Source organism: Mus caroli, unplaced genomic scaffold (genome assembly GCF_978045245.1).
Source record: "Mus caroli unplaced genomic scaffold, Mus_caroli_1 scaffold_13, whole genome shotgun sequence".
Classification (NCBI taxonomy): domain Eukaryota; kingdom Metazoa; phylum Chordata; class Mammalia; order Rodentia; family Muridae; genus Mus; species Mus caroli.
In genome coordinates, this window is record NW_028227268.1 from 3,814,578 (window position 1) to 3,838,016 (window position 23,439).

General features: G+C 48.9%; 1 protein-coding gene across 3 annotated transcripts in view; it reads left to right on the plus strand.

The window, feature by feature from the left end:
- Positions 1-23,439, plus strand: part of Cyth1 (cytohesin 1) — an 85,163-nt gene that overhangs the window by 37,431 nt on the left and 24,293 nt on the right. For 2 of the 3 annotated variants that reach the window (XM_085829389.1, XM_021177106.3), the window contains exons 2-3: positions 17,948-18,030; positions 19,254-19,318. In XM_085829389.1, the coding sequence (XP_085685515.1) occupies positions 17,948-18,030; positions 19,254-19,318 (148 nt within the window). Of the gene's footprint in view, positions 1-8,791; positions 9,175-17,947; positions 18,031-19,253; positions 19,319-23,439 lie in introns of those variants that run through there. The other variant, XM_029483220.2, reaches the window with a different exon arrangement.

Here is a 23,439-nt window from a genome sequence, read left to right on the forward strand (position 1 = left end):
TGTTAGACTAATCAGAGTGAGACTGCATGGCCAGGCCAGTAGTGCTCACTGGCTACTCTGCCACATCTTCATGGTTACTGGCTGCTAGTTCCCCATCCAGCTACACACCGAGGTAGGAAGTGTGGTATAGGAGTCATTTGCCCAGAGTGTGGGTGCATACCTAAATCCAGGGCTGGGGTGCTAGGCCTGGGGTAGGGCCTTCAGTCAGAGCTTTAGGGCCAGGGCTTGAGGGATCAGCTCAGCTCTGCTTTGAATGAACAACACTGAAGGCCACTGCCTCCATTCCCAGCCCCTCCTAGTGCTTCCTACTTGTGACAAGGGAAGGAGCCTTTTGGCCACTGCTAATGCAGATTCTTAAGATGTAGCCACAGAGCAGGGTGGCATTGAGGGTGGTGTAAGGGGAAGGAAAGGAACAAGTGGAGTTTCCCGTGCATAGTCCCAGAGGTCTCCAAGGAGGGCAGTGGGTGCTTCTCATGAAGCCACCTCCCCCAGAATTACTGTCCCAAGCTGTGCCTGCTCAGTGATGAGGGCTTTGGTCAGATGTTCAGAAGGCAGGGCCTTCTGGTATACACATCAGCCTTGCCCCTTTCACCTTCTTTTAAAACATTGTCTGTCTGTGTGCATGAATGTTTTGCCTGCATGTATGTACATGCACCACATGTGTGCCTGGTATCCTGGGATGACAGAAGAGGATATTGGATCCCCTAGAGCTGTAATTATAAATGGTCATGAGTCACCATGAGTGCTGGGAGTCAAACTAAGTCCTCTGCTAGAGCAGCAAGTGTCTAAACTGCTGAGCTATCTCCAGCCCTTTACCGCCTTTCTTACCTGTATCAATCGGTTGCTCTCCAGCACTGCATGTTTATTTGCCTATGTGAGAATTACTAATATAATTAACTGGGCACTGTTTTCTTATGTGCCACAGGCTTGCTTCTAGATTAGCTATTTGAGCTGATCTGTTTATATGTAGTCCCATTAATTTGCCACTGAGCCTTCCCTTTAGGATAGAATCAAGACTCCTTAATGTGAGCCCATACTCCTCCCTTCCACGGGATAGAGTGAGGGCGCTCCCTGGGGCTCTCTGGTCGCACTGTGCCCCAGGCCTTGACTTTTGGTGAATCCCACCATCCTTACGGCTTTTACCTCATGGGAGTCATTGCCCTGCCTCTCCATTAAGTCCTGGATCCAGCTGGCCCCTCTGCAGCATCTCAGCATGTCTTTGGCATGCACAGATGCTGTGCCAGGTTGCTGCTGCCACAGGCTTGCCCGCCTCTCCCCACTGGCAAGGCTGGGTCTGGAGCTATTTAAGTCCCAGCTCCAAGCACAGGCTGCGCCTGTGGCAGATGCTCAGCAAATGCTCAGCTAAGTGAATCTGTAGGCTTCAATAGGAGAGTAAACTGCTAAGGACCGGTCAGGGATCAGGAGTGTGAACCTGGCTGTGGGTGTTGGACCTGTGCCTCATTCATGAACTCTGAGGAGCAGTTTACCAGCAGGGAGCAGTTCAGTCCTGAGCTGTCAAGTTTAAAAAAAAAAAAAAAGGTTTTAAAAATATCTGAAGCTATAAAAGGTACTCCAAGGGTATATAAAATCGTATTTATAGGAAAGCACACCAAGTAGAGTTGCATATAGCGTCTCCCCAGTGGAACACTAGGCTAAACAGTTCACCTTAATGTTAGCGTGGCCTCTGTCCTGGCCCTGCTCAGTTGCTTGCTGCATCTCCGGTGACCTGTTTCCTGGCTTTGGACAAGCAACTTGCTGTGTGTTATAAGGAAGACTTCAGGTCCTGGTGCTGTGGACAAATACCTCAGCTACTTCTCAGAGTGGCATGTGCGTCCATCTGATGGAACATGTTTGACTTTGTACAAAGCAGGCATCAAAGCGTGAAGCTCATGTCACCATCTACAGTGGCAGTGTTGAAGGGCTTTGCTGTGGTTTGAGCTTCACAGACCTCCCTGTTGAGCACAGCAGGGTCAACAGCACACAGCAGCCATGCACATTTTTCTTCTTAGTGAAGACACCAGTAGAAGCAAGGCCTCCGACTCTGTCTCTAAAGACAGTCAGCCTGGCCCACTGCCTGAGGCTGTCTGCCACCTGCCACCCTTCTTTGGGTGGGGTATGAAAGCCGGGCTAGCTGCAGATGCCCAGGACCCACAGGCCAGTTAGAAAGGAGGCTTGGGAGGCAGAAAGCGGAATTAGATTCTAAGAGTCCAGAATTATGGGAAGAAAGGCAGGCTTGGGTCTGTGGTATCAGGAGCCCTGTTGGCTTGCAGAGTGGTCAGCAAGGACGAAGCTGAAAACTGCAGACGAGTGATCAGTGTAGCTTAGAGGCAGGATGCTCCAGTGTTCACATGGTTCACAGAACTTGCTGAAATGGGGAGGGAGGCTGCGTACAATTTGCTGTTGGCTACATCAGAAAAGGAGAGTTAGACCTGGAGATGTCTGGGCATTTCCACCTTTCATTTTCCCTTTGGACCATGCCAATCTTCCAAAGGCAACTTTACTGAACACAGTGTTCTGGTGTCTGCTCTCCCATCTGTCTCCTGCTCAGCTATGCTTTCCTCTTAGGAATGACTCTAGTGAATGTTGCTTCTCCTGCCTGACTGCCGGGGTCTGCAGCCTCCAGGAGTTTGCGCGATTCCAGCACAGAGCCAGGTATCAGTAGCAGCTTTACTGTCAGTTGTCTAGATCCAGGAAGAGCCTTTGCAGCTACCCAGCCAATCCCTGGTCAGCTCTACAACAGCCATTGCCACGGCCCCTAGAAGAGTGGGTCTCTAATCATTGAGCACCTCAGAGCCTAAGTTAACCTAAGCTGACCTGCTGCTGCTGCTGCTGCGACCCTCTCCTGGCCGTGGAGGTGGTTATCAGCTACCTCTTTGTTTCTCCTGCCTATGTATGGCAGGGAGTTATGGGGGCAGGAAATCAAGTCCTGCTACCCTGCAGATGGGCTGGTGTGGAATGACCCACCCAGCACATTCCTTCCTTTCCTGGGAAAACAAGGAAGTCATATTTTGCCTTAGCCCTATTTTCTTCACACTTTACAGAGGACTCATGGAAGCTCAACTTACAACCTCTTTCTCTGTCTTCCTCTGAGTCAGAATTCTAAGCAGTGTGTCCATATGAAAAGCCACCGGTGCCACCATAGCAGTGTCACCAAGCAGGAGTTTCCCTAATCGTGAACAGTGCTCAAGAATGTCTCTAACACAGAAAAAGGGCTCAGGCTCTGTCTGGGCAAACGAGCTGGTGGCATTTCTGCATTTTTTTCTGAGAAACCCCAGCAGGGAAGACTGCATTTCCTGTGGACCCAACTTATAGCGCAGTAGGAAGGGAGGAGTTGTAGCATGCCCCTTCCACATGAGTCCCTTTAAATGGTGGCTGCTGATGGTGGGAGCCTCACACGTGTTCACCAAGCACACAGTGCATAAGGAGGAATGTGACAGTGCTGCCTGGTGCCATCGTGTGTCCCTGCTGGTCTCTACAGAGCACCTCACTCTCTAGTCACCATGTTCAGTACCAAAAGACTCAATTTTTACAATTTTGATGCTGTAGCCATTGGGAGAATTTTTACACACAAATTAAGAATTCAAATTTTGTTCAAAGAAGCAGACTCAGATTTTCTGATGGAAAGACCTGTGTTTGACATGGTAGAGAAAGCTTCTGGGAGCGTGTGTGGGAAGGCAAGCCGTTGGTGCTTTTGTTCCCACTTGTAGGGTAATTGAGCTTGAGCAGTCCTTTTGTGTTTGGTTTATTGTGCTCCTTCTTGAATCTGCCTTTTATATCTACCTTGGGTCTCAGAGCCACAAGACCTTGCTTCTTCCTGTCCCTCCACCCCCCTACCCCCTAACCCCCCCAGTTCTCTTGGGCCTCTCTTGCTACATGCAGTTCCTTTCCTGCCAAGCTGCCTCCTCTGCATTGTGCAGGGGGTAGGGCCCATCTCAGAGTTGCCTGAGACCTTTGCTGAGTAGGGTAGAGGTGGAACATGCCCCCCTCACTCACCTCTACCCTGCAGTAGAAGCCAGAGGCCTGGGCCTCTGTGGGTATCCCCAGTCTTGGCCTACTGTGAAACAGCAGTGACTGCCACAGGCCAGAAGTTGAACTGTTCTGGACTCCACTCAGTGGCTTCAGTTGTTCCTGGGCTCTTTTCAGATTTCAGTGTTGCCACTGAGACTCAGGACAACTCTACAGAGTGGCTGTCTGGCACTCTACTGGGATGTACTACTTAGTTTTTGTCACCTTGACACAAGCTAGCTCATCAGGGAATAAAGAACCTCAACTGAGAAAGACTGGCTGGTAGGCAAGGCTGTGGGTTAATGATAGATGGTGGGAGGGCCCATGAGGGTGCTGCCATCCATCCCTGCACATGTGGCTCCGGGGTATATAAGAAAGTAAACTCCGCACCCCTGGCAGCAAACCAGTAAGCAGCATCCCCTCCACGGCCTGTGCACCCTGCCTTAGGCTCCTGACGGCCTTCCCTTCAAGATAGACTGTAAGCTACAGGGCGAAATAAACCTTTCTCCCTCAGTTCCTTTTGGTCATGGTGTTTATCACAGCAATAGAAACCTAACTAAGACACGTGAGGTAGAAAAAGCCCCTCTCAGCTTTCAGACCCTTATTGAGCAAGAATAGATGGCAATTGGTGGCTTCTTTGAAAAAGCCTCTCCAAGCCTGGAAAGATGGCTCAGCTGTTAGGAGCACCGACTGCTCTTCCAGAGGTCCTGAGTTCAATTCCCAGCAACCACATGGTGGCTCACAACCATCTGTAATGGGATCTGACGCCCTCTTCTGGTGTGTCTGAAGACAGCTACAGTGTACTAATATACATAAAATAAAACAAATAAACCTAGAAAACAGAAGAAAAGAAAAAGCACCCCATTGTTTCTGTTTTACTAAAGCATTACAAGGCATTTTAAGTATAAAGAATTTCAGAATCTCCAGTACCAGGAGATGAGGGTCATGACTGGGTAGAGACTTTGGGTCCTTTGTGGCTCTGTAGTGCCTTGTGTGTAGAGAGAGCCTGAGGGTTCTACCGTGGTATTTTGATCTGTGCCTTTCTATCAGAAGTTACCACATAAATCAAGATGGCGCCCTTGCACTTTTTTTTTTTTTTTTTTTTTTGGAGGCCATCCAAGCTATTTACATCTAAGCTAAGTTCCTCCCCTCCAATGTCTATTAGGTATAAAGAGGGAGAGGCTACTTACAAACCTGACCCCTGACCCTGGATGATGACTGTTGCTAAGCCCAGAGCTCACTTTTGTCCGAGGCTTCTCTGCTCCAGCAGACTGTGTGCCTGAGGCAGGAGAGAGGGATGGGGTTAGTGGGTGAGTTTGGAGTGTTAGTATTCACTTCACTGGAGTTTTAACATCAGTCCCTGTCCTCCACTCCTCAAGCTGGAAGGCCTGCAGGCCCTTCCCCCAGGCACCTCCTTGCTGCTTTTTCTTTTCTGGAGTGTTTCTCTCTTTATCTCAGCTCAGCAACAGTGGAACCAACTGTTTGAGCCGGAGTCAAAGACACCAGCCCCACTCCATCTTGCCCTCCAGACTTTTCCCATTTGGGCCACCCTTCTGCCTTTGTTCTCCCTCCCAGCTGGGGCACTCCTTCCTTCCTTCCTGGTGACTCCTACAGCTCAACATCAATCCTGGCTCTTGTGTAGACTCAGTTTAGACGAATGTGTGCCACTGTTGGCTGCCGTCTGGCCCATCGCCCTTCCTAGTGCACTGTGTACTGTCTGTTCTTCCTGTAAGAGAAGTGGCGATGGCTGAGCTGTTTGAGGGTGGAACCCATCTCATCAGCTCTGTGTCTTTCAGGGTCACGCATAGGTCTCTGATTGACGTGTTGAATTATTAGTCTAAGAAAGGAATTTCTAAAAACTTCCATTTTCTCTGTTGGAATTCCTGTTCTGTGAGCAGGTTTTTTCCCTTTGGTTTCTTCCTGACCACCATGTCTTCATAAACTTGGTTGTACATTGATTTGTTTTAGCATCTTTTTTTTCTTTAGGTATGGGAGGGACTTGGTTTGCAGCCTTTCCCCCTAACTTCTGGTCTGCTGGTTCCCTGTACTTTACTGTTTATGCCTAGAGTTGTGTTCACACAGGCTTTTGCTACCAGCTTCCTTTCACATGGGTTTCAGCTGAAGGTGACCAGGTCATGTGCAGACGATCCACTCAGCATGCACATTGTAAGTGGCCACATCTGGGAGACTCAAGGCCAACATTGCACATTATGTGTGTGATCGCTAGGGTATTGGAAGGGATACATAGGTCAGGGTTCACCTGCCAGGGTCTTTCAGTTTCTTGAGTGTGTGTATACTTAAGAGTCAGCACTGTCACAGCCGTGGCAGCCATCTTCCAGTAACTCACCAAAATGTAGAACACAGAGAGAGAGAGAGAGGGTGGGGGGAAGGCAATCAGTGCATGCTCTCTAGGCCTTTGGGAAACATGGTGTTGTTCTTTTGGCCACATACATTCGAATCTACAAGAAGGGTGATATTGTAGACAGTAAGGGAATGGACGCTGTTCAAAAAGGAACGTCCCATAAGTGTTACTACAGCAAAGTAGGAAGAGTCTACAGTGTCACCCAGCATGTCGTGGGCATCATTGTAAACAAGCAAGTCGAGGGCAAGATTCTGGCTAAGAGAATCAGTGTGTGGATTGAGCACATCACACACTCAAAGAGCAGAGACAGCTTCCTGAGGCAGGTGAAGGAGAGCGATCAGAAGGAAAAGGAAGCCAAGGAGAAGGGCCCTGGGTCCAGCTGAAGCACCAGCCTGCACCACAGAGAAGAGCCTGAGCTGCCAGAGCCCATTCCATATGAACTCATGGCCTGATGTACAGAAAGAAATAAAGGACCTGGACTGGGAAGAAAAAAAAGATTCCGCACTGTCACCTCAACAAGAAGGATGTCACCCTTAGGACTATGACAAGAACTCCAGATATGTTCAGTGTGAGGTACCACCTGAAGGTGAACGTGAGAGAGACTACCTTGTGTGATACAAACAGACCTGCAAACACTGAGCTGAGCTGCTAATGTACATGGACTAGCAAGGAGATGGCTCAGGTAGTCAGGGAGTCTCCTGGAAGAAGTGGACATGCACAGTGTGGGGATGAGCCTCCAAACAAGGAAGCCAGGAAGCCTGTACCCATCAGATGTGGCAGAGCAGAAAGGGTAGAGTCTACAGACATGAAGAGGCAGGGAGACAGGAGACCGATTAATGCAGCCAGCAGGATTCTCTGCACTCATTTCATTGAAAACTTGAAGGTTCTTGCAGCTTAAGGCAGGAATTTTGTAAGTGACTTTAGAAATCTTTTTTTTTCCCCCGTTTTTCGAGACAGGGTTTCTCTGTATAGCCCTGGCTGTCCTGGAACTCCCTTTTAGACCAGGCTGTCCTGTAACTCACTCTATAGACCAGGCTGTCCTGGAACTCAGAGATCCGCCTGCTTCTGCCTCCCAAGTGCTGGGACTAAAGGCGTGCACCACCACTGCCCGGCATGATTTTAGGATTCTTTTAAACAAGTACAACCTTCTTGTCACTAGCTGGTCATGTCATGCTGTTTTTAGAAGACATGGGCTGGAATGTCGAGCACGGGGTTTGAGTGCAGTCTGGGGACACTGCCATGATGATGAGGGTGTCTGTCAACATTCTGACCACATTCTCCAGCTGGGCTGGACCCTGAAACTGGAGATCACAGGCAGAGGACACCTGTGAAGAGAAGGGTGACCTCAATGGTGGTTCCCTAATGCAATGGGCTACAACGAAGAGAGGCCTGGGCTGGGGATCCCCTTTGTCATGTATCTGGAGTCATGGTTAGTAAGCAGGGCTGTTTCAGGGACTCTGGTGAAGAGTCTAGAGACATTTTGGTAGTCATACCTGCTGAGAGAGGCTGGCTGTGGCACCCAGTGGGAAGAAGGTGCCTGCTCTTGCTCTTGGTTTCAGCTTTCATCTCCTCCAGTTGCACCCCAGAAGCACACAGGAATGAGTCCCCAGCACTGCCACAGCAGTGACTCAGAATGAGGAACTCTGGCTTAGTTCAGTGATACATTTTCTGTTTTCTCTCCTTGCTTATTTGGTGCTTGTTTAAAGAGCCACCTCTTCCCTTCATAGCCTCAAGCAGTGCTGCTTGGTGTGTCAGCAGTCAGTCACTTTGTAGCCCTTCAATATCAGACCGGGACCTGTGGAATCTATGTCCTGGCTCCCAGTTAGCTTGCCTGATAGGTATCCTTGTGGCCCATGCAGTCCTTGAAGAATCAGAGACACTGCTTCCGCCTAGGACGTAGCTATGTCTCTGGTCACTAGCCATCTTGCACAGTCACCTCCAGAAGTAGTCTGCCCAGCCCTGCCTTGCTACCCAGAGCACTTAGCAAGCATGGTTCACCTCTGGGGAAGGACACCTGGGTACCAGCATACATGCACAACAGAAGATTAAAAAGGCTGCAGTATCCCATGAGGAGGCGGAGAGAGGAGATTGTCTGGGGGTGGGTCTTGTAGGATGCTGCCTCCTAAGACCCTCCCAGATGGTGTGTGTGGGATAGCAGGCTGGTTGATGTAGGACTGGCACAGGGACTGAGGTTATGCCGACGCAGGTAGTATGTTTGACCCCCGATCTAGTCTCTAGTTTGAGAAGACATCTTAAGTAAGGGTTACCCTCTTCCTGGGGAGAGCAACCATCCAGCTTTGCTTCTAAGGGGAAGAAGAAAGCAAGCACAGCCTATGAGCAAATGCTAGCAGTGCCTCCCCTCCCCCAGGAGGCCAGGAAGAGGGTAGTAGGAGGGGCGGTGTGATTACATTCATGGAAATGAGCCTGCTAGGAGAGGAGCGGCGCACACCGAGTGTCAGCTGCTGCTGCAGCTCCGTGCACCGTCCCCATCCCCATCCCCGCGGCTGGGCCAGCCTTCCCTACCAGGCTCTGCTCACTCCCGCCCGCTGTTTGGCCATTCGGCTTTTGTCTCCTCTGGACGCCTCCTCCCCTGCCCTTGTGTGCTGGCACACAAATGCTGTCCTGGCTCCAGCTCTCCCTGCACCCAGAGCTGGGAGAGCTCCGGGGAGCCTGGGCCTGTGGGATTGCTGTACAGATCCATCATGGCCTCTGACGTGGAGAACTGCAGATCAGCTGAGGCTTTGATGTTGCTGCCCAGAGCTTGACAGGACATTGGGGCCACAGGAGAGGGGACACGCCGGCCGCTGGTAAGAGCCTGGTGGATGGCGCATGGAGCGGGACTGCAGCTCCCCCTTGTTCTGCCTAGATGCAGCCTCTCCCACCCTGCACCCCAGATCCTGCAGCAGGCAGCAGGAGCTTACATGCTCCGCTGACTCTGCATGTCTGTCCTTGGGTTTCCAGCCTTTGCTCTCTCCTCTCAGGGATTTTCCACTGTGCTTCTGGATAGGTACCCAGTCATTTGTTGTTTCTTCTTGTCCTGAGACTGAAGAGCAAGCCAATAACCAATTCCCAGTTCTGGCTTTGGGTAGGTTAAAAATAGGGTAGCAGAAAGCCAAGGGCAGATTTACAGCCAGGCTCTCCCCTCTAAATCTGCCGACCACTGGGGTTTCTGCTGACTCTGGGCCTTTGGACCTTCCTGGTCAGGGGCAGCTAGCATCAAGGTTCTAGCAGTACACACAAAGACGAGCAAGGTCCTTTCCAGGTGCTAGACAGAAGGAAGGTTTAAGTGTGCAGAAAAATTCAATGTGTGTAAAGAGTTGTTGTGCCAAGGATCTTTAGGGAGGAGATAAAATGATAGAGAAGTGACTTCTGACCCCCCTCTCTGCTTCTGTTTGGGATGCAAGGGGGGTGTGGTGGCCCAGCTGTGCAGTGTGCCAGTGACTGCAGCTGGCAGGCACCAGAATGGCACTGCTTCACCCAAAAGACTCAGTGTCCTCTGACCCCCAGAGGAGGGTGAGCTGAATGACCAGGGTTTCTGGTATAGGGAACTCTCCACTAACCCAAGAGAGCTAAGGCCCCAGTGCTGTCTCAGAAGGGCTCCAGAGGTTCCTCCTCACGAGGGGTCCCAGCTTTGTCCTGCATAGAGAATGCTGGAAGCTTGGTGCTAAGGAGAAGCTGCCGTGCCTCCTGGCTGTGTTGCTTGCCCTGCCAGGTGTTAAGGGTAAGGGTCTCTCAGCTGTGAGGACAGTCCCTGCTTGTTTTAATAAAACCAGATGAAATTTGATGACTCAGTTCCTCTTACTGTGCTGAACTTTGACCTCATTTCTCTTTACTGAGCTGCTTAAATTGTAGCAAACTCAGCTTTGAGTTCTAGCATTTGTTCAATAAATTGTGTTGATTCTTTTCTCTAAATGATAGTAAAATACGTTCTTGAAGCTTTAAAAAGTCACACTCATGTGTACATGTGAGGAAATGGGGTGGGGGTAGGGCAAGGAAAAGTCAGTGAGGTCCTGGCTGGTCCTGGGCGTCCTCCCCACTCCCTCCTGTCCCTGGGCAGGTGTTCATCAGAGGACCTGTCCCTGTGCCTTGAGAACAGGAACAGTCTTCCCTCTGAATCCAAAGTCTTTAATGGATTTACTTGTAGCAGAGGCCTGGCCTGGGCGGATTTGTCTGGAAGAATGTAAACTAGAGTATATAAATCTCCACTTTGGCAGTTTGCCCACCACATCTGTGTGGAGGATCACTTGTGCTTGCTGCATGAGAATCTATCAGGCTTTGGTCCAGTGAGTGTGTGGATTTCTTTAAAACTCTTATGCTGCAGGAGGGTGGTGAGACAAAGTACTTTTTCAAGGGCCAGATCATAGTAAAAAGGACCTGAAGTGGAATCAAGAGGTTAGAATATTGCCAGTAAATTTTCTGTTTATTTTTAATTATGGCAAAATCCACATAACATAAAACTTACCATCTTCACCATTTGGACCATTTGAAGTATACTACCATTAATGGTGTTGAACATATTTAAATAGTGATGTTCCCATCCCCAGAACTGTCGAACCATAAAAAATTGCCACTCCATCCCTACTGATCTTCTCAACCACCCTCACCTCCCAAAACCTTCACCTCTCTCTCTCTCTCTCTCTCTCTCTCTCTCTCTCTCTCTCTCTCTCTCAGTGTGACCCAAGGACCCTTGAGTAAGGGGAACTCCACAGTGTTCATCCTGTCACTGGCCGTTTTCACTGAGCATCTTGAGGGTTCATCCTGGGCTCTAGTGGCATCAAAACCTCCTTCTTCATAGCCCCTGTCAGTGTAGGAAATTCTAGGACGGACTTCGAAGGCTTTGACTCAATAGGAAGGAAGTGGTATCGGGTCTCCAAAGGTGACAGATTCTGTAACGGTGTGCTGGGAATGTGGCACACTGCTGGCGGCAAGCCTGTCACTAGGTCTCTGACTGTGGCCACACCCCTTCCTGTGTCCACCTTCCCTCATCCTGGATTCTGATTGCTATCCTGAAGACTGGAAACAACTTCTGGCTTGGTGTGTGGCCTGAAGCGTCAAGCTTTGGGTTTTTCATCCTTTGCTCTTATCTGAAAGATACTTGGAAGGGAGGTTGCATCCTTGGGCCTTCTGAATGACTCAGTCCCATCACTTGTGAATGGAGAGCTCTAAGTGAGGGAAAACAGACTCTCCTAGCCAGTGAAGCAGTGATCAGTAAAAACTGGGTCCTGCCTTTGAATCTGCAGTTGCTTGCTTCTATGCCAGCCCCTCCTGTCCTGACTCCCTTCCCTACAGTTTCTGACTTAACACAAGGTACAAGCCCTGGGGCTGTCACTTTCCCCTCTATAATATAAGAGCCATGCTTCACTTCAGAGTGTTCTTTGTGGAAGCAGCCTACCGACTTATTGTTCATAGAGGGGCATACGCTGACGAGATAGCTTACCCGGGGTTCCACAGATGGTAAGTATGGACTGGAGGTGATTGTAACCCAGCATCCCTGGCCAGTCCCACAGCTGGGTACAGTATCTCATAGACATGGCCCCCATTAACTGCACTCCTAAAGTTGATCATGGCCTCCAGGTCTCCTCTGGGACTGCTGCACATGTGTTCGGAGGCAGCAGTGGCTGTAGGGTGGGTGAGCATCTGTGCTGGGTAGGCAGGAGAGGAGGAGAGCGAGCTGGATCTGCAGGTGAAGTGATGTGACTCGGGACACTGAGCAAGCTGCCTGTCTCCTTTCCTATGTGTGATGGACAGGGGAAGTTCCATCTTACAGAGAGGTAACAGCCGCTGCGCAACAGTGTGGCTGCAAGCATCCAAGTTCTTTCTAATAGTTTAATTTTTTTCAAAGTGTAAGTCACTGGGATTTCCTGGAAGACAATCAGGAAGTTGTAATACAGGTCCCTGGAGGGGACAGACCCTGGCCTTGTTGCTAAGGTTACATTGGGCAGGTTCACTGGAGGGTAGACAGTTGATGGGTTGGTGCCTGGCACTGTGGCCTTCAGGGCTCTTCACACTGTCTCTGTGCTCTTGGAACAAGGACAGTCAGTGTCCTCTCAGACTGCTCTGAGAGGGAAGCTTGGCTTCATCTTACCACCTCTGCAATTCTGGGCTGTGCTAGGTTTACCTGAGGTGAGCCAGAGGTGGGGAAAAGGGAAGGGAAAAAGGAAGGAGAGAAAGGAAATATCTACACGCATGCTCAGTGTTCAGGAAACTGTCCAGGTCCAGGGTAGGAAAGGGTATCTTTGGTTTTTCGAGACAGGGTTTCTCTGTGTAGCCCTGGCTGTCCTGGAACTCATTTTGTAGACCAGGCTGGCCTTGAACTCAGAAATCCACCTGCCCTTGCCTCCCGAGTGCTGGGATTAAAGGCGTGCGCCAGGAAAGGGTGTCTTAACAGAAGGGCTGTGTTTACAGATATGGAGGAGCCCTTAGGCCTGGCTGGAGCTCTCCCCATGGTAGTTGTGCTTTGTATGTTTACTTGCTTCACAGGGAGGAGAAGATGCACTCGGTCACTCTTAAATATCCCCCTGTAGTACTGCATTAAACAGAGACCCTCTTATCACTGGGAGGCTGGAGCTATGGGGATATTGGTTAATAGTTAAGGTAGGAAAACGACAAGGCTGGCAGTGTATTCTCAAGCCAGGCAGGGCTGGTTGTTTGTTTGTTTGTTTGTTTGGTGTGTGTGAGGAGCAAGATGACCTTAGAAAGCAAGAAGGTCATCTGAGTTCCAAAGCATGGCTGGACCCCTCTGGTTCACAGTGTGCACTAGGGTTGGGTGAATGCCATGCATTTGAGCAGTGGCTGCTAAATAGAACCTGATGTCACAGGGGTTGTGTCTGCAATGGGACCTCAGGGCAGCTGTCATGGGACAGAGCAGGGGCTGCAGGCTTTAGACTGCTGCCTGCCATCCTGTGCACATTTTCTGCTCCTTGGCTTGAGAAGAAGGCACCGTCCCTTTAAGACAGTCCTCCTTTGTATGTGCTGGCTGGGCCATGTTTCAGCTCTAGGTTTCTGCCTACTGTGAAATCTGCAAAGCGACATTTAAGTAAATAAATGAAAGCTTCCCTTGTGTGGCTTCTGTATTTATAACTGGGCACAATGGCTCCTTGTTGTTTGGCCACTTTAATCCCCTTCGTTAAATTGGAACCTGGGAAAGGATGGTGAGGAGACCAGTGCTGGGCTGTCCCTGCTGCCTGCCGGCTGGACGCCTTATGCATTAACCTTAGAGCATGGGTTCCTGCCCTCCGGCATAGGCACTGTGCAGCAGAAGGACTCCTCTCACCTGGCTCCATTGTGCTCAGACTCACTAGACAACCTGCTGCCCTGCTCGGTGGCCTTTCTTTTAGAGAAAGGGGTTTAGCTGCCTCCTGGCACAGAAGCGTGGCTATAGCACGTGGCAGTGGGGGAAGGGGAGTTGTTTGTTGTTCTGCCATCTGGCCTGTCAGAGAATGTTCTTATGCAGTTTAGCCCTGGCTGTCCACTGGGTTTGATAGCCTTCTGAGCTGGTGCCCCCCAGGTCCAGTAGACCAGGTTACCCAGTGCCGAGTCCTTCTATCTCTTTTTCCCAATGTGGTTCTGCTATTCATAGTATCTGTGTCATCAGCCCAGGTCTGAGGAGCCTTCCCATCTCCAGCACCCTGGCAGTCATTTAGGTTCCTTGGATTAAATGAAGCAGCTATCAAGGTTTGTTTTTTCTCTGCCACAAAGGCTTGAACTAAAGATTTGGTGTTGCGTTGGTAAGGCTTGGTGTTATGTTGGTTGAGTTTCTGTAGAGGAAAGTACTCGTTAAAATGTTAGATTTCCCTCATCATAGAACAAAATTTCAGGAGAATAAAAAGAGATTGAGATGGTTTTGGGGTCTCCTAAATTCTTAATTCTTCTTTGAACCAAAATAGAAAAAGTGTTGATTTTAGGTTAAGTATTTCAAAAGTAACTTAGAGATCATATAGTTAGTGTCAAGAGACTGGATCAAAATAAATGACAACAAATGTCACGGTATTTGTGTGTGTGTTTTATTTTTAACATCTTTATTAAAGCTGCAAACTGGCTAGAAGCCATGTGTGTCTGGCTGCAAGGACACAGAGGCCTTTTCCCTGGAGGCCCTGGGTTAGTGTGTCAGACATGTGACACGTGAATATTCATGGTAACCCCATCACTCCATTCCCGGACCTGCTCCCCAAGACAGTTGCAGCTGTGAGCTCCTCAGTGTGGTGCCTGGGTCTTCAGTGGCTGGCTACTGTGTCAGAGCCAGGAATGAACCGCTGCCTTCCTCGGCAATGGACAGAGACTTCAGCTTGCCTCCTCTTCTGCTGAGGGATTGGCTATGCCTTTTAGTTCTTTTGTTTTTACCTTGCAAGTCCTGTGATCATGTCTACACTGTGGACTTCTCCCTGGGCTGTTCTCAGGCTCTGGCTTCCTTTGTCCTGCCTCTGCAGTGGGGACCTTGCCTATCCGGTGACCCCCATCCTGACACCTCTATGATACTATTAACGCCCATAACTGTTCTTCATCCTTGGTGAGCATTTTATGCTATGCAAGCAGGCTGATTCTGAAAGCCAACAAGCAGCAAGTGGTTCAGGTCAGGACTGCAAACAGTGAGTGAGCTGTACCCAGGCCTCTCACTCACTGCCTCCCAGGAGTTCTTTGAGATGAGATGTTTGTTTGTTTGTTTGTTTGTTCATTTTGCAAGAACTTTCCATTTTGTTAAGAGAAGGTGAAGTGGTACCTTCCCATTTTCACAGTTCCCAGTGTCCCCAAGACAGTCTTGCTGGCCTCAAACTCAGGCTGCCCCTGCCTCGGCCTCAAGAGTGTTGGGATTATAGAGTGTGTTACACACCCTATTCTTTTACTTGCAGTCCTTTGTTCTTTGGGGTACCCTTCCTATAGTCTACAGTTTACATGTTCCACATGCTCTCTGCCCCACCCCAGCTAGTTGTTTGCCATCCTCACGCTCCTGAGTTGGCCCTGTCCCCTGTCCTAGTGTGCTCCTCTTGAAGTCACTTTAAAACATGTGGCCAGAAGACTGGTTCTCTGCTACTTGGCCATCTGGTGACTCTGACTTGTCCCCCACTTGTCTGGTGTCATTTTCATTTAGAATCTTGAAGGCCTTCACAGTCTTCACTGGAGAGTGTGGATCTCTTCAGCTGTGGGCTGATGAACCCCCTGACCCCCAGTCCCTGTCATGCAGAGGTCTTTGCTTCTGTTGACTTCTCTGTAGGATTATAATTTTCACTGTGAGATGAGCTGATGGCTGCTCATGTTCAGGTCTTTGTCTGCTGCCCCTTTTACTGCTCATTTTGTCCTCTAGTCCTTTTTGTGTGTTTATTTTACATGTTTGTGTGTTTAGCCTACATATATGTCAGTGTGCCGTATGCGTAGTTAACAAAAGGTCGTAATCTAGCATGTGGGTGCTGGGAACCAAACCTGGGTGCCTTGGAAGATCATCTTCACCTCCAAGGCGTCTCTCCAGCCCTAGTCCTTTTTTGACATTTTGTATTTAGATAGGAGAATTGAAGGGGTGGAGGTTAATTTCCAAGAGTGTGATTTTTTTTTCTGTAACCCCCCCACATCCCCCCCCCCCCCCGGCCCCAAGGGTCTAGGTCTTGTGAAGAGCAGTTTTTCTTTGGGCTCTAGTGTCTGTTTGCTGCAGGGTGTGTTTGTTTGGGTCTTACTCTTTTCCCTGTAGGTGTCAGTGTGAAAGAGAAGCTTGATGGGCAAGCAGAAGGCTCTGGGCAGGGGGAGCTGGCAGGATGTCCCCAAAGGTTCCCATGCCCCTGGGTTAGCTCCTTACTAGGTAGCTTGCTCACCAGTGCTAGTCCACTCTTGTTTCCTTGCTTATGGATAAGTATATGTTCTCATTCTGCAGTACACAGAGCCCAGTGGCACCCAAGGGTCCCAAGAAGACCTGTGCTCTCGTCAGCTCCCCTGTTTCCTACCTTCTCTGTCTCTTCAGTGGTAAAAGTCAACGGTATGAAGACAAGGCTGTTGTTTGTGTTTCCATCAGCTTTGTAGTACGGCCCTGGAATCTCGTCTTCTCTCTGCTCTGCTCAAATGAGATTCATTGATGATCTGATTGACCAGCCCTGTAAGCATCAGATCAAAATTTGATCCTCAGCTATTTTTAAATGAACTTCTTCTGCCTCCACGTCTCCAAGCCATGCCAGGTCAAAATGAGTGTGCTTTCTGGATCCTCAGTGTGTGTCCATCTGTGCTGTAAACAGAGGCACATTCCTCCTCTGTGGGGTCGTTCCAGTGTGCCACCAGTGTCAGGTGTGAATGCCACCCCACCCCACCCCGCCCCGCCGAGGGAGGGCTGGGTGTCAAACCTTGATTCAAGAACAGAAGAAAGTTATTTGTCATTGTTGAGGCTGATGGCCTACACCATCCTGTGCAGAGAGGGACAGGAGCCAACACTGTCCACTAAACACCAGACACAGTTTAGGCACCTCAGTTATAACCATTGCCTACCGTTACCTGCAGCCAAACTACTAAATGGAAAATTCCAGAAATGAACAATTCATAAGCCTTCACTTATATGCTATCTGAGTAACAGGATTAATTCTGTCCTGCTCTACCCTTCTCTGTCTGTGACATGTTATAACGCTGTAATACTAACAAAATCTTAACACATTTTGCTGCTGTTCTTCAGGCTGCCAAAGGTTTAGCTATGGTATACGATTGTGCCTGGGCCAGACAGAAAAGTCATCTAGTGTGGATGTGCGTATAGAGACAACCATTCTATCTGTGGGTCTAGAACTCTGCAGGGGTTCTTGGAATGTGTCCCCTAAGATAAGGGGACACACTTCTGTTCCACTTCCTCCTCATGAAGTTGGACAGCATGTGGCTGAATGGGTAATGTAGTGAGTGTGTCTGGAGTGGTGGGGACTTGGGATCTGCATGGGGATGGGGACTGGAGTCATGGGGACAGGGACACTTTGCTGATTCTAGTGTTTGTTATTCCTATGACCACTTGCTTTTGACAGAGTGCTCAAATAGAAGACAGTCATGTGGGCCTGTGGCAGTGTTTGTGATAAGCATGGTTTGATGGTGGGAGCACACTATGAACATTCAAACCAGGCTGAAAAGACTCTCACAATCTCAGCTCCTACACTTAATGCTGCTTTCAGTTTGCTGTGTGTCTTTCTAGATTTTCTTCTCCGTATGCGAGGAATTCTCACTCACTTGTCTCCAAATGGCACAGAGGCACTCATGTTGCTTTGCAGCTCACCGGAGACAGTTTGTGAGGATCTAGTTGCACTTTGACCAGCAGGGAGCTGAGGCCTGTCCTTGCCCAGTTGGAAGGCAGGAGAATGGTGGGGCGGATGGTGACTAGGCCTGTCACTCTCCTCATCTGTGGTGGTCCACCTGGTGGCATCTCCCTCCTGTTCTCTGTTTGCGGCTGTCCTTGCTCAGCTTGTGTAAGAGCTGCAGGTCCTGCCGCACGCTCTTCATAACCCTGCCTGAGTGGTTCCCAGCAGGCCATCATTTCTAAATCGGCTTCTGGCTTCTTTTGGTCACATTTTACTTGTGAGTCTTTGGGATTTTGTTATTTTGTGGGAGGAATGCTTTTGTGACATTCTGTCTTTGCAGTCCCCAGTGACCTGACTGCAGAAGAGCGTCAAGAACTGGAGAACATCCGGCGGAGGAAGCAGGAGCTGCTGGCTGACATCCAGGTTGGAGGGCGCTTGGGAAGCTGACTAACAGGAATGCTTGGGGTGTGGCTGAGCGCGTGTGTTAAAGGGTGGCTTACAGCGAGTGCTCGCCACAGCGCTGGCCAGGTTGGAGGGCGCTTGGGGTGTGGCTGAGCGCGTGTGTTACAGGGTGCTCGCCACAGCGCTGGCCAGGGTACAGGTATTAGTGGCTCCTTTTGGTTTCCCAGAAAGTAGAGCCTCAGAACCGTCTCCCTACTGCCATTTATCACAGCTAAAGTGACTCTAAGCTAAGCTTTCCCAGCTGACACACCACAGAAAGCAGCCTCGGGTGTGCTGGTACCTTCTGTAGGTCCTGACTACACTACCTACCAGCTGAGGGCATGGGATACAGCTCTAGTTTGTTTGTTTGTTTGTTTGTTTGTTTTGATTTTTAACTTCTGTTCTTCTGGTCATGGGATGGAACAACAGCACCTTCACAACTTCCTGTGAGGCCGGACACACTGGTGTTTGCAGGGCATGTCCCTAGAGACCAGACTCTCTCTCCCAAGTTTCTTTTCATAGCTGCAGGCTCTCTTGGGAAGAAGGAGCCATGCAGTGGGTTATTCTCACTTAGAGCAGTTGGATGTTGCTCTTCTAAAACCCTGTGTAAGATTCAAGGCAGCGAAAAGCATGGTCCAAACCTCACGGGACAGTAAAAGGACAAGCAGACTTGCCACTGGCGAGCTGGAACCATTCCGATCATTTTCTCTGATTCTCTGGTAACTGTTAGGAACGTGGAGAAACTTTTACCCCATCCTCTCTGCCTGCATAACAGAAGGCACCAGACCTCACTGTAGATGGTGTGAGCCACTATGTGGTTGCTGGGAATTGAACTCAGGACCTTTGGAAGAGCAGCCAGTGTTCTTAACCTCTGAGCCATCTCTCCAGCCCCCACGACTACACCCTTTTAATACAGTGCAAGTACAAAAACAAAAACAAAAAAAACCAAACCAAACAAACAAAAACCAAACCTTCTTCCCTAGCCCAGGAACTGTGGGCCAAGTAGCTACCTCCACCTTGGAGGCTCACTGTCTGGGGGGCCTCGTAGGTGTCCCGGAGTAAACACATTCTTCTTGTTGACCTGGTAGGTTTGTGCCTGTTTAGTTGTTCTGTTCTGGGGTTGGCTTGGAGGGAGTTGTGTGAAGGGCTTTAGAAGTATCACTCTTATCTGCAGCTCTCCTCCTGGTAACTCCTTCTGTTTACAGAGGCTAAAGGAAGAGATAGCAGAAGTTGCTAATGAAATTGAAAGCCTGGGATCCACAGAGGAAAGGTGAGTTTGTCTTGCTACTGGGTAGGCCTCCTGGGTCTAGCTCCCAGTGCACCTATCCTCGCATCCTAGCTTCCCCACATGCCCCAGCACATTCAAGCAAGCTTTCTGCCTAATAGTCTGAGCAGGCACACGAACACCTTCCTATCCTGCCTCTGAGCCCTCACTGCAAGGATCTGGACATAGGAAACTTTTTTTTGAGACATAGTCTTTCTACATATCTCTGGCTGTCCTGGAACTCACTGTATAGACCAAACTGACCTTGAGCACAGAGATCCACCTGCCTCTGCCTCCCGAGTGCTGGGATTAAAGGTATGCACCAACATGCTGACCAATAAGAAACCTTTTATGTGTACAAAACTGAGCCAGAAAGTTCAAAGACACCAGAAAAATCTTAAGTCAGTGGTTCTCAGCCTTTGGGCCATGACCTCTTTGAGGGTCAAGAGACTTTTTCACAAGGGTCCCATATCAGATATCCTGCATAAGATATTTACAATTCATAACAGTAGCAAAATCACAGTTATGAAGCAGCAACAGTACAGTTTTATGGCTGGGATCACAGCAACATGAGGAACTGCCTTGAAGGGCCGCAGCAGTAGGGAGGTTGAGGCCCACTGGCCCAAGTGCCCAGCAGTCTCGGGGATTATTGTATTCTCCTCTATGCTGTCCACTTTGTATACATTTTTTAAGTTTCTATCTTACTTTTATTCAGTGGAAAAGCTTAGTGAGCACTGCTAATGTGATTTCCCAAGGCTGGTGTGCCCACCTATGTCTGGTGCAGTGTCAAGTTCATCTGTACCTCCTTATGCTCGAGGGAGAAGAATGTAGAGACCATTCCAGTGTAAAATGATGACGTCAGTGACTTTGGATGGAATTCCTAGGTCTTTTCTAACTGCCTCCCTTGATAAATGATCTGCTTTCAGTTCCCTCTGTGTCTGTGTTTCTCTAAGCCTAAGCCTCCCTGTCTGGCTTTATAAGGCCCTTTGGTTTGTTATTTTAAACTTGTATGAGCACTGCCATTAGGGATGAAGGGGCTACATTCTCCACAGAGAGCAGCCAGTTGGACACTGCCAGCCTCTGGTTATCATTTAGAGTTACAGCTTTCTCACTTTCTATTAATTTTTTTTAGACTTTAAAATTTTATGTATATGAATGCTTTGCCTACAAGTGTGTCTGTGCACTGAATGAATGTCTGGAGCCCATGCAAGTTTGTCTGTGCACTTCCTGGTGCCCATGGAAGTCAAAAGAGCGCATCAGATCCTTTGGAACTAATTCTGGATGGTGTGAGCCACCATGTGGGTATTGGGAATTGCACCTGGCCCCCTCTGTGAGAGGATAAGGTGTTCCTAACTGCTGAGCCATCCCTGCAGCTCCTTACCTTCTGTCTAAAAGAAACATGGAAATCAATAGTTTAAGAGTTCATCTAGATTTAAAACCTCTGCTCTTAGAAAAAATAACAGGCCAGGCATGGTTGTGCACACCTTTAATTCCAGCACTTGCAAGGCAGAGGCAGGTGAATCTCTGTGAGTTTGAGACCAGCCTGGCCTACACAGAGAGTTCCAGGACAGCCAGAGCTACATAGCTATACCGCATCTCAAACAACAACAAAATAACAAACCCGTAATAAAATAAAGCAAACAAAAAAAGGCTAGGGATGTGATTCAGTCGAGTAATTCCCAGAATATGTGAGGCCCCAGATTCAGCACCCAGCAGCAGCCCTCCCTCCATGACAAGTAGGTAACCACTGAACGAGTAGGCACAACACAGAGTAGGAGAAAATAGCTGCAGTGTGTATCTGAGAAAGACCTTGTCCAAAATAGGCTGCAGTAACATGGAGACAGCTCACATACATGAACAGAAATGCAAAATGCTGAACAGATCCTTCATGCAAGAGGCGTCCCTGTGAGTGTGAACAGTGTAAACCTAGTGTGCAGTGCAGCCTCACATACCCAGGCTAGAACCAAAGGCTGCTGGGACCTAGTGTTGAGCAATGTTTCAGCATGCAAGAAAACACTTGTCAGGGTTTTAAGACATTAAATATGTGTCCAGGGCTGGTACTCAGTACATAGGCATTTACTCAGGAGAATGGAAATATGTCCACAAAAAGACAGGGTTTCTCGGTGTAGCCCTGGCTGTCCTGGAACTCACTTTGTAGACCAGGCTGGCCTTGAACTCAGAAATTCGCCTGTCTCTGCCTCCCAAGTGCTGAGATTAAAGGCGTGCGCCACCACTACGCAGCTATTTACAGCATTCTTACCAAAATCGACGGATCTAGAACTTTGCACAACTGTCCAGCAATAAGTGAATAGTAAGGAGGCTGGAACAGTTGACCATTATTCAGTAGTGTCAGAGGAGCACACTGATCCAGTGCAGTAGCATGTGCAGGCCCTACAAACATAGAATAGAGAAGACCACATGGACATACTACATACTTCTGTTATGAAGCTCTGAGATATACCATCAGAAATAGCAGTGCTTACTGACAGGTTTCAGACAGAGACCTGACCAGAACCTAGCAGGAAGATGGGAGCACCAGGCCTCATCTGGAATGGAACCTAGCAGGAAGATGGGAGCACCAGGCCTCATCTGGAGTGGAACCTAGCAGGAAGATGGGAGCACCAGGCCTCATCTGGAATGGAACCTAGCAGGAAGATGGGAGCACCAGGCCTCATCTGGAATGGAACCTAGCAGGAAGATGGGAGCACCAGGCCTCATCTGGAGTGGAACCTAGCAGGAAGATGGGAGCACCAGGCCTCATCTGGAGTGGAACCTAGCAGGAAGATGGGAGCACCAGGCCTCATCTGGAGTGGAACCTAGCAGGAAGATGGGAGCACCAGGCCTCATCTGGAGTGGAACCTAGCAGGAAGATGGGAGCACCAGGCCTCATCTGGAGTGGAACCTAGCAGGAAGATGGGAGCACCAGGCCTCATCTGGAGTGGTAGTTACCAGGGCGTACATGCGTGTCAGAACTGTGACTGGGGCACTTAGGATGCGAACATCACACTGAGTGAAAATTATCCCTGCATTAAAAAGCAAATTAGTGCTCCTTTCCTGGATCTAAGTAGATTTTTTTTTTATTTTAAGAATTAATTTTATTTATTTATTTATTTATTTATTTATTTATTTATTTATTTATAGCAGGCACACATACCACAGCACAACATGTGGAAGTCAGAGGACAACTTTCTGGGGCTAGTTCTGTCCTACCATGTGGGTCCAGGGATTAAATTTAGATCATCAGCTTGGCTATAAGTTCCTTTACGCATTGAGCCACCTCAGTATCCAGGAATACTTTATGGCAGTAAATTGGTAAAAGACAGAAAAGCATGAAAAAAAAAAAAACAAACCCAAAACCAGGTTTTCCATTATCTCCAGAGAGAACCATGATTAATATTAGAGTGTACTCTTCTCTGTGTCTTCTGGTGCCTGCACACATACTTGGAACTCAGGGTACTGTTTGCTTAGTGTCTGTGCATTATCATGGTCCAGCAAACTGAAGAGGGCAGCAGTATCAGCAGCCAGGCACTGAGAACACTCAGTGGTGAATTTAAGAAAAACAACTTCCTGGTTACCAGGGTTTAGTTCTTGCCATGGTGTCCTGATCTGCCCATCATGAGCTAGAGAATCGGGACTGGTCTGGAGAAGTGCTGTCTGAGTAGACAACAGGATACCTACGATGGTGTTGACTAAACAAGTGACACCGTCATCTGATGAAACTTAAAACATGAAGAACCCCCTTAGAGAAACATCGAAGGGCTGACAGGCAGCTCAGCGTGGAAAGGAGCCTGCCTGGCGAGCCTGTTATCGGAGTTCAATCTCTGGAACCTGTGCAAAGGTGGACATAGAGAACTGACTCCACAAAGCTGTCTTTGACCTCCACACCCATTTTGTAGGTATATACACACAATATCAATGAACAAAAATTTTCCAGGTGATGGTGACACACACCTTTAATTCCAGCACTTGAGAGGCAGAGCAGGTGGATCTCAGTGAATTTAAGGCCAACCTGGTCTACAGAGTTGAGTTCCAGGATAACCAGGACTACATAGAGAGACCAGGCCTTGAAAAACCTAAATACATACATACATACATACATACATACATAAGTACATGAATATTTGAAA